The following is a 10,482-nucleotide window of genomic DNA, read 5'->3' on the forward strand; positions in this document are numbered from 1 at the left end:
TCCACACCTCCAGGCTGTCACTTGAGGGGGCGTGCTGCAAGAACCCCCATTCCACTCCTTGGAAGCAACTCCTACATAGGGGGCACACAGTCTCCCCACTGAAGCAGATTTCCTAGCCATGGGAGAGGAGGTCACAGCAGGGACAACCCCCTCTGTACCCGGGCCCAAGCCTGAAGTCTCAGATGGGGCCTGAAGAGGGGCTTCCAATCCCTCCTGTAGACTCTGGGCTCTGCCCCCTCCCGGTTTCCAGGTCCCCCTTCTGCTGACTCCATTTTTCCACTCAGCGGGAGGTGGCTAATAGTGACCCCGTGTGAGGGAAGGAAGCAGGCCAGAGCCACCAGCCAGCTTGAGAGGCAGCCCAGCCCCCAGCCCCAGCTCTGAACCCCAGCAGCTCAGTGCTCGGAAGCCTCCCCGGGGGGAACCCACCTGCCACTCCTTTGTGGCCTGCCTGGCAGGGGGCAGGAAGGGCAAGGCAGGGGAGGGAAGGAGCCAGGACTGCCCAAAGGACAATGCCCGGACCCCCACCCCACATGGGTGACAGGAAGTCAGAGTGGTCCCAGGCCCCCAAGCCCCCACCCACTATGTCATCATCTGGAATTCACACTACAGCTTTGGGAAGCCTCACCCGTCTGGGCCCCAGGCACCAAACACTGAAGCAAGAGAGTCTGAGGGAGGCCTTCCCGAGAACCTGAAGGCCCCACAGTACCAGCCCCGCCCCAAACCTCCCCGGAGACCCAGCTGGGCCCACCGAGACACACATGACACAGGTCTGGACAACTAGGGCCCTCAGTGCGCACCCACAGCACGGGACCCACCTCCCTGGGCGGGGGCAGACACCCAGGTAGGGGCTTTTCCCTGGGACCTGAGATTAGCCTCAGAGTCAGGCCCCTTGGGAAGAGGTCAGGGTGCCCAGGAGGTTTCCACACTACAGTGGGATGCTGCTCCCACCCCTCCTGTCCCTCCTTCCTCCCTAAGATCTGCCCCTCCCAGACCTCAGCGGGTAGCTGGCTCTAAGGACAAGACCCTCCCCAGCCACCAGGACCCCCAGGCTCAGGGATCTCCACACCCCCGAGTGCCTGGCCATCAGCCCGCCTGTCACCCACCCCGCTGAAACCCAAGGCCCTCAAACAACAGTAATTATCCCATGCAAAATATGACTTCCGATTTCCTCTTTACGGTCTAATTAAACAGATATTTTACTTGCATTCGAAAAATGTTTTTCTTAATTTGATTCAATTTAGCATTGTGCACAACCCACCCATCAAGCCACCTGGGTCTTAGGGGGTCTCCCCACTACTTAGACTCACAACTCTTCATTTTTCATTCCGTTCCCTAAGTCTCTGAGTCACTTTAAGTAATCCTTCCATTTTCTCCCGTCTGGTCCTCTCCTCGGCACGGCCAGCGGGGCTCAGCTGATCCTCCCACAAAGCAGAACAGGAGCTGGGCAGATCCCACACCAAGTGGGGCCACCATGGGAGGGAGAGGAAAAGGAGACAGACCCCCAAACCTCAGGGACAATCCTTCACAGCCCTCACTACCCCATCACTAGGAAGGGGGAGCCCACTGGCAGGGCTGGGGGACTATCAGAGCTCAGCTGGGAGCTGCTTGCCCACCAGGCCCTGATGACCAAGTAGGGTCAGAGTGCGATCAGGAGCTGAGACCCAGCAGCCCCCCTCACCATATCCCCCGACCACCTGCCTCGGCCCTCCCCCCACAAACAAAGAGCCATGGGAGTGGCCACGTGCAGCCACCATTTCCGGAGTTGACAACAGGTCCAGGAAGAGACTTCTGGCTGCTGGGCTGGAGGCTGCCCTGGGGGTCTGCTTGTCGAGGAAATTCCGATGTCTCTCTCATGCCATGGGGGGAGGGTGCAGGGTGACAATTTTCCAGCCTGGAAACTTTTCTGCTATGCCAGCGGCCTCTGGGGCTCCACCCATCCAGAGGGCCTCACCAAAGGCTAGACTTTGGGTCCAAGGCCCAGTCCTGTCCCCCCACCACCCAGAGACCTCGAGGCAGAGCTCCCTGGGACCTGCCAGGATATGAAGACCACCACTGAGGGTCACAGCTCTGGCCCCCACCTCCTCTTTAGTCTGGGAGGGGGGGCCAGCTCACCCAGCACTGACCAGCACGCATCCAAGTGGCCATGTGCCAGGACCAGCCAGCTGGGCAGCTTGGGGCACAGACATACTCATTGAGACCTTCTTCCCTCAATGTCCAGCCCTGTCCTCACTCATCCCATGGTCAGAGCAGCAAAGAGGGTCAGAGATTTGGAGGGGGGGGTGGGGACTGATTAACAAGGACACACCTGCCACTCGCCGCTCAAAGTACCACCTGCCACTCGCCGCTCAAAGTACCCAACACCTAGAGGGAGCGTGGGTCACTGGGCACACTTTCAGTCCAACGCTGATATGAGCTATATGGTCAAGCGGGCCCCAGCTCAGAGAGACTCCACGCACACCAGAGCAAACTGCTGCCCAGGCTGGTTTTCAGACAGTAACTGCCAGTCCTTTCTTCCTAGTCTCTCTTAGACTGGGATGGGAGGAGAGCTGACTATGGCCATGGTCCTGGGCATACCCAGCCTGTGTGGTAACAAGGCTAGGGGGCCGGGGCAGAGTGGGGACAGGGAGTCCAAGACAAGACATTTAGTCCAACCCCACAACTCAAGACCAGGGCAGGGTGCCTGCCTCATGGGACCCAGCTCGCAACACCCAGAAACAGAGCAGCCACGAGCCACCTGTCATGAGTGGGGTCAGAGGTTGACTCAAGTGGCATGTGAGGACACCCAACCCAAGTGGACGCGGCAGGCAGGCAACTGGGCACCAGGCCATCAGGACCATAAATCTGTCTACCACAGGCTCCTGGCCAAGCATCACCTACCCTGCCCTCACAGCCCACCCACCAGCCTGCCTGGGATGTTGCTAGGAGGACAAGGGCTGAGGCCTGAGCAGGGAGCAATCCCCCACAGCATCCGACCTGCACACATCCCTCAGCTACCCCTAACTCCCAGGGGCCATACCACCAGCTTAGCTGCCAGCCAGTCCCCAACGTGAGATAGCCTCACTGTCCCCATGGACTAGCAGGTCACACTAAGGTCAGAGGCATCAAGCAGCACATAAGAGGTTTATCTTTATTCTGCTCACTGTATGTTCATACGATACGCTTTTGTACCGTAGCTTCCAGGGACCACACAACATACTTTAAAACAAAACCATGGGACTCAGGGAAGTATCAACCAGAACAAACAGAAAGGATCAATTCTCAGAAGACACATTAGAAAGATCCCATACAGTTGGCAGAAGAGTACATTTGGCTGTGAGCTTCCTGGCAGGCAAAGGGAAAAGAGGAATTAGACTTCCTTTACTACTTAAAATAAGAAACAGCTCTCTGGCTTCCAAATACAAGCTCCTTCCAGGACACTTGAGGGGCCTTTGGGAGAGCTCCAAACCATTCCCTTAACAAGCTGTGACAAACCCTCTGGCAAGACTGGGCAGAACAACCAGCTTAGTTAGGGCCAGAAGCAAAGGCATGCAGTTTCAGGTACAAGGGTGAGCTAGAGCCTCCCCCACCACACCCCTCCACCTGCTGGCAGAGGCAGGAAGACCAGGAGCCCAGCTCCATCCCTGAACACATCCCTGACCAATGGAGCCACCATCTCCAGCAAGACACAGAGCTCATGCCTGGAAGCCTGCCGTTCCTGAGCCCAGCCAGGTGCTGACCTCCCTCCCCAGTTCTGGTTACTCAAAGACAGCGGATCCCATCACCAAAACTAAATCCCTGACCACTGCCCATAACTCACTCTCAAACTCCTGGACCAGCAAAAAGTGGATTTGCACAAGAACCGGCTGGGTGCCAACCCACACTGAACCAAGGGAAAGCCAGAGTGTGGGCCGGGGTAATGAGCTAGATCACCACTCACTGAGGAAGCCTCCTCCGGCCTCTGCCCCTGCTCGACTCGGCCCCCCATGTCCAGAGAGAGCACCCTCGGGGGCCCAGCTGCAGGATCAGTCCCTCCTAGCTGAGTCATCCAGTTCCCTGCCAGCTGGGAGACCGCCCAGCAGCTGCCCCAGGCAGTGTCCGCCCCTCTCACACCTCCTCTGGCTGCCACCAAGGCCCGCCACCGACACCTGGGCCTGTCTGGAACTTGGGCCAGTCTCCAAACACGTGGGGGGGCGGCAGCCACAGGCCCAGCCCCAGCCAGGGACCTGGGCACGCAGACATCCCAAACCCGCTGCACTCGGAATCGGGCACAGCCCGGACGGGAGGTGGCCCAGGGACCTGCCATCCCATGCCAGCGGATTCAGGGGTGGGGTGGGAGAGCTTCCTGGGGAAAATGGGATCATACCAGAGCTGGCGGAGGGCCACCCCTGAGCCACGAGAGAGAGCGAGAGAGAGCGAGAGAGCGAGAGAGCGAGAGAGCGAGAGAGCGAGAGAGCGAGAGAGCGAGAGAGCGAGAGAGAGAGAGAGAGAGAGAGAGAGAGAGAGAGGAGTCGGCAAAGCTGAGAGCCAACAGAGTCCGTGAGCGCACCCCTGTCTGCCAACACGCCCGAGCTGCAGGTGGGCAGGGATCCTCACTAGTCCAGGGTCAGGCGCACCAACCAATTCAACACCTGTATCAACACGTGGAATGTCACAGGGTCTCCGGGGAAATCTTTACCTCCACACAACACACCTGGGGCAAGACTAGAACAGGTGCCCAAGGGGGCCCTCCCAGCGCCCGCCACCACCCCCACAGCAGGGGGACAGTCCTTCAGGGGAGGGGTCACTCTGAGTGTGAGACAGAGGGCAGAGGCCAGCCCCGAAGCCCACTGGTGAGCACTCCCAGTGTGGGAGGAAAGAGCCAACACTCAGTCACTCCATAAATGTCTCTGAGGGCAGCCAAGTGCGCATGGCGGGATGGCCTCACTGAAGGGAGTGCTGGAGGGGGCTGGGGGAAACTGAGGCACTAGAGCTTTGCTGCTGTGAATTGAAAGGCAGTCAGGGTGGAATATAAGGAGAGTGAGTCCACGGGGTTCAACCAGACACCACAGGCCCCCTAAAACTCAGTGTACCATCAGCCTCAAGTTCACCCCTTTACAAAGAGTCACCATAGCAGTGAGGGGGCACACAGACTGGGCAGGGGATCAGTGAGGGGGCAGACATGGGGTAACTGTGGCCTCCCAGAAGGCCGTAACACCTGCCCAGGCTCCCCCACCACTGAGACCAAGCAGGGGTCCTGGAGCAGGGATCCTTGGACGCAGGTCCTCTAACGCCAACCCTGGAGGAGGCCCGAGTCCCCGGGTCCCAGTTCACCTCTCCTCGGACTTAGTATGAGACTTCCAAACCACGTCCCTGAGGGGGAGACTGAGAGAGGCCTGAAATAAGGTGTAAAGTGTTGTCCTCAAGGAAACTCACGGAAAAGCCCAGAAATGCCAACACTATAGATAGGCCCAACGAGATGGATTGGCACAGTGGCAGCAATTGTGAGGATGGCACAGCACAGCTCAATGGCACCAAACAACAACAACATGGTCTTGACAAAAGCCCAGGGTGTCTCTGCTGCTCACTCAAAGTTTGGTGGTTCAAATCTACCCCACAAAGGTGCATAAGAAGAAAGGACTGGCAATTTACTTCTAAAGCATCCGCTCCCTGTGGGGCACAATCCAACTTTGACACACAGAAGGCTGCCTGGAGTCTGGGCACACAGTTCCGTGTGCATGTCTCATAATACGTGGGGCTCACCTCAACGCACCCCCTAGGCTCTCAGCTGGGGGCAATACAGAGCCGCTGCACAAGCCCCCCCACCTCAGTCTTCCCCAAGAGAGCTCCCTTCCAAAACCAAAACTGAAACCAGCCCACATCTGCAACCTCAGCCCCAGCCTCCTGAGCCTGCAAAGTTGAGCGAGTGTGGTGTGGGTCTGCCAAACTCTGGAAGGGAACAGGCCTATGTCTTCCTCTGCAGAGCACTTCCATCCCAGCTGATCATCAAGGCCCGCCAGAGTACAGAGCAGGGCTGCCAGGCAGGAGCCTGTATGGAGGATTCCAGGGGTCAGGGAGGCTGGAGAAGAGGGTAAAGCACACGGGGGAGTCAGAGGAGACAGTAGGCAAGTGCCCTGGATGGTCAGAACCATGTGCAGGGAAAGGTCAGTGAGGCCTCAGGTGAGGGTCCCAAGTCCATTAGGGATTGCTGCTCTCAGTCACCTGCCTGGACCCCCACGGGGGCAAAGACCACTCCCAAAGTCAGGTGGCAGCTCCAGACTTAAGTCCTTCTCTCTCTGACCACCATGAGCTCCGATGGGCACAAAGGCATCTGCCCCAAACCACCTTCACTTTTGGTGCCTTGAAGCCCACTTAGGGGTCTGCTGGGCAAAGAGTTGCCAAGTCAGACAATACAGACAGAAAAACAAGAGATCTCCATTCTCCCTGTCAAAAGTAAGGGAAGAGATTTTGGAATTCACTTGGATCACTTGCAGTGGTAAAAATCTTTCTTTGTCTCATCAATAAGTATGCAAATCTAAGATATCCTGGCAGCCACTTTGAAATGTAACTTCAGGTCATCACCTCCAGTGGCCCAAGCCCCCAACTGCAAATCTACCTCCAGCAGTAAAGATACCAGGAAAACCACAACATTATCTTGGACACATGGAACCAACTCCACTCAACTCTATGAAGGGCTGACTTTGTTTCTATCTTTACGGCCACAAAGGTTCCAGGGAGTAGATTTGGTTTTAGTAACTCTTTCCCAACACCTGCCCAGGCAGCGGATGTCAGCAGGTCTACGGGACAGCGCACTCCAGATAGCTCACAGGTCCTCTCACCTGGCTGGTGTGGAAGAGCTTTAGGCCCGCATACCCCACCACCACCACCACCACAGACTCCAGATGAACCAGAAGTGGGTGCCAGGGGCAGAGGCCAGGCCTATCCCCACCCCATCAACCCAGCCAGAGTGCACGGGCCCTAGCTGCCCAGAGTCTCACCCAGCCCACATCCTACAGCACTATATTTAGATCCATGGGAAGAGGTGAACTTCCCAGGAATTCTTTCCTGAAGACTGAAGGTCAGGAGGGGCAGACTTCCTCTGGAGACCCCCACCTTTGCATGTTGTAAACTTGCAGGCACATTGTTCCAGGGAACAATGGACCCCACACCTACCAAGCCCCAAGGGCTACAGAAGCTGCCTGCCAGAGCTGCAACTTGAGGACCCCACCCCATGTTCTATTTCCCAGATGGGTGGCCGGTGGAGGGGATGCCAGGTTTTGGGGGGGTGCTGGGTTTTGGGGGGCATGCTGGGTTTTGGGGGGTTCTGGGAGTGAGGCAGGCAGGGGCCGGCCCACCCTGGCACCTCCAGGCAGAGGCCCAGGTGTATGATTTCGATTTCTCGACAGCTGGCTGGGGGCCCAGGTGCCCCAAGGGCAACAACACACCAAGTAACCTCTCCCTGCTAATTGGGTAGGGGCTGTCCCCGCCCTGGGTGGAGTCTCCAAGGTCTCTCTACCTCCCCCCTCATAAACACAGATGTGGTTCCAGCTGTGAGACATTATGAGCTGCAGGAGACACTTCTGCCCAACCCCCCTCGGATGGCTCTGCTGAAACCCCTAGAACAAGTCTACCCCTCCTCCACACCCTTGGTCCCGCTAGATGAGGACAGATGGGGTCCAAAGCATTTGCAGTCTGAGCAACAGGGCAAGCAAGATTGGAACCAAGGGTTCCTAGGTCCACACGGACCTGCCCGGAGAGGCCTCCCAGGGAGGGCTCACTTACCCGGAGGGCTGTCCCCGGCCCACTGACCAGCTTCCACGCCTGTCGCTTGAGCTCGGCGAGCTTCGTGTGGCAGTGGCGGCACCAACCGCCTCCACCGACTGAGTGGCCCTGCTCGGCGCCGGCCCCGGCGCCCTCGGGCGCAGGTCGGCCGCCACATGGGTCCTGGTCAGGCCCCCCGGGGGGCAGTCTCTTGAGAGGGGGTACCTCCAGCAGCGGCAACGGCTCCCTAGTCCGACCGCCCTCGGCCACCTGCGGGAGGTGAAAAGAAAGCGAAAAAGGGACAGTGAACATGAGCTGCCTCATAGCGACCCGCGCCCGCAGGCCCCAAAGTGACGGACTAGCCAAAGCTGGGGGCGCTGGGCACGGCTGCCACCCACCCTTTTCCTCCACCCCCGAAGGTCCCGACTTGAGGTCTCTCCCCGCAGAAGACCAAGCCGGCGCCCCTGCCCACCCCGCGCCGGGCCGCGCGTACCCCGGGCTGCGCAGTGCACAGGGGGGCGCCGCGGCCCCCCATGGCCGGGAGCAGAGCGGCGGGCGGCAGCTACGTGATGCGGCCCCGAGGCTCCCCCATGGCCTGGCCCGCTGAGAAGTTGGCGCAGCCGGGACGAGTGGCCCCGAGCGCGCGATGGTGGCTGCAGCGGGCGCGCTCGGGGGATGGGGCGGAGCTCCAGGCAGGGCGGGGCCGACAGGGCGGGGAGCCCGAGGGCCGCCCCGCCCTGTCCTGCCCACTGCGGGGGGCAGGGAACCAGGATGGCGGCCCAGCCTCCCGGTGCAGCCCCTCTCACCCGAAGGACCCCAACCTGTTTGGTGAGTCCCTGCATGGAGCGGGGGGGGGCAGACAAGCTGCGCGCGCACGCGTCTCCCCGGGCTTATCCCGTGACCTGGGGTCCACGTGTCTCCTCCGAGGCGCTGCCCCACTCCTCACTTTACAAGTGGGGAAACCAAGGCCGTGGAGCGCAAAGTCTTGCCCAAGGTCACAGGTGCGGAAGGCTGACCCCGGCCCGACTCCCATCACTTGTGTCTGCAAATCCACGGCTTTTGGCTCCTCGCTGCAACCCTCTGGGTCCAACTACCGCGTGTGGGTGAGTGTTGTTGGGCCCTGTACCCGCGTCGCTCTATTAGTGTCGCGGCGTGTCTGCAGCCCCGCGTGTGCTCATCTCGGGGCGCGCGCCCTGCAGCGCCAGGACTGGAAGGAGCAGGACCTGTTGTTACCAGGCCTGGCACATGGGAACTTAGCTCCGCAATTAATTGCCTCTTTGTCTCTTGCTGGGAGGTCGCCCCCTCGGCGACCAGTTGCTCCCGCCCCAGGCTGGCCTCTAGTGTGGCCGCCGCCGACATAGGACTGCCGACAACTGGGTCCCCACTCCCAAGTCAGTTGGAAACTGGGTCCGGCTCCGCGACGCCCGGCTCCCGTGACGCGAGCGCCACCTGCCGGTCCCTGCGCGCCCGCGCCCCACAACTCCAGGAGACGCGCCCCCAGGCCAGAGAGAAGGGGCGCCGCGAGGGCGGGGGACACGCCGACTCCCTAGAAGACCTGCGTCGGGTCAAAAGCGATTGCGGCCCGCAACCTTCCCGAGCGCACACAGAAACTCTGGTGACTCGAGTCGCTCCCGCCCTCTCCTGAACCCCTCAAAGCGAGTCCTCCTTCTTTACGTTTGGCCCACCCCCTTTCATTTGGAGGGTCCGCCCCGCCCACGCACGCACTCCGGAAGAAAAGAGGGTGGATCGGATCTTCGCCTCTCCTGGTTTTCTGAGTCGTTTGCGGAAGGGGGCGGCTATAAGGAGAGCCAGCGCTCCCCACACTCACTCCTGAGACCCCACAGCCTTCAACCCCTGCACACCCAGCCTGGGAGGAGGGGGGGGCAAAAGGTCGTCCCCTCCACATCTCCTCCGCTCCCCATCCCAAAGAAAGCGGGTGCAAGTCTCCATCCACTATTCTCCTCTGTCCTCCACCCCTCGATTGCGTACTGACAACTCTGCTCCCCGCCCCCACCCCCACCCCGCAACTGCTCTGGGGCCCCCTTCCCCCCGTCCCGGCCCGGGAAGCGCGCCTCACACACGGCCTTTACCACCCACCTATACACACGCGCACGCACACACTCCATAAGCACCTCCAGGACACGCCCGCCACCGGAGTCCTGGTCCTGCCTGCGCCCGTGGCCAAGCCACACCCGCAACTTCAGTTCTCCATATGGGTGCAATGCTTTGGGACACCTTCACACTCAGGTTCTAGAGGGACGGTGACGCGGTCCCGTATGTCCCGCTGATGCACGCAGGACCCGGAATCACCTCAGGGACTCGGTAGCAGCCGAGGACTCCCCATCCCTGTTTTGCCCACCCTAACAGGGCGCGCAGGGGGACCCTGGCTTCCTGCGCTGAGCTCTCCGCCCTCTCCCACTATCCATGCCAGGTACAGTCGTCCCCTTGAAGGACAGGGGAACCGGGCAGTGGGGCCGCAAACCCTTAGCCCGGGCTGCGGGCGCCCTCAGCACCTTCCACCTTCTCCCCGCATCGCACGCGGAGCCACGCGAATCGCGCGGCAAAGTGGCGGGACAGCCCTGATCGCTCCTCCCGCCGCCTACCTTGCCTCGCCGCCGCAGGAGGTGGCTGGTGAAGCCCAGGATGATCTCTGAGTCCAGGCAGAGGGCCCCCATCTCCAGCAGGCTGGGCGCCTTGCGGGGGGCGCCGCGGGGCGGCTCGGGCGGCCCGGGCAGCGCCATGGAGAGCGCAGCGCGGAGCAGAGCG

At 60.5% G+C, this 10,482-nt stretch overlaps 1 protein-coding gene across 1 annotated transcript in view; it reads right to left on the reverse strand.

The window, feature by feature from the left end:
- Positions 1-8,251, reverse strand: part of KIF26A (kinesin family member 26A) — a 32,073-nt gene extending 23,822 nt beyond the window's left edge. The window contains exons 1-2 of the mRNA XM_006839491.1: positions 8,210-8,251; positions 7,738-7,986 (exon numbers count right to left, since the gene is read on the reverse strand). Coding sequence (XP_006839554.1) covers positions 7,738-7,986; positions 8,210-8,251 — 291 coding nt within the window. The remainder of the gene's footprint in view (positions 1-7,737; positions 7,987-8,209) is intronic.
- Between the last annotated feature and the right edge of the window lie 2,231 nt (positions 8,252-10,482).

The sequence above is a fragment of the Chrysochloris asiatica genome, unplaced genomic scaffold (genome assembly GCF_000296735.1).
Source record: "Chrysochloris asiatica unplaced genomic scaffold, ChrAsi1.0 scaffold00025, whole genome shotgun sequence".
NCBI classification, from domain to species: Eukaryota; Metazoa; Chordata; class Mammalia; order Afrosoricida; family Chrysochloridae; genus Chrysochloris; species Chrysochloris asiatica.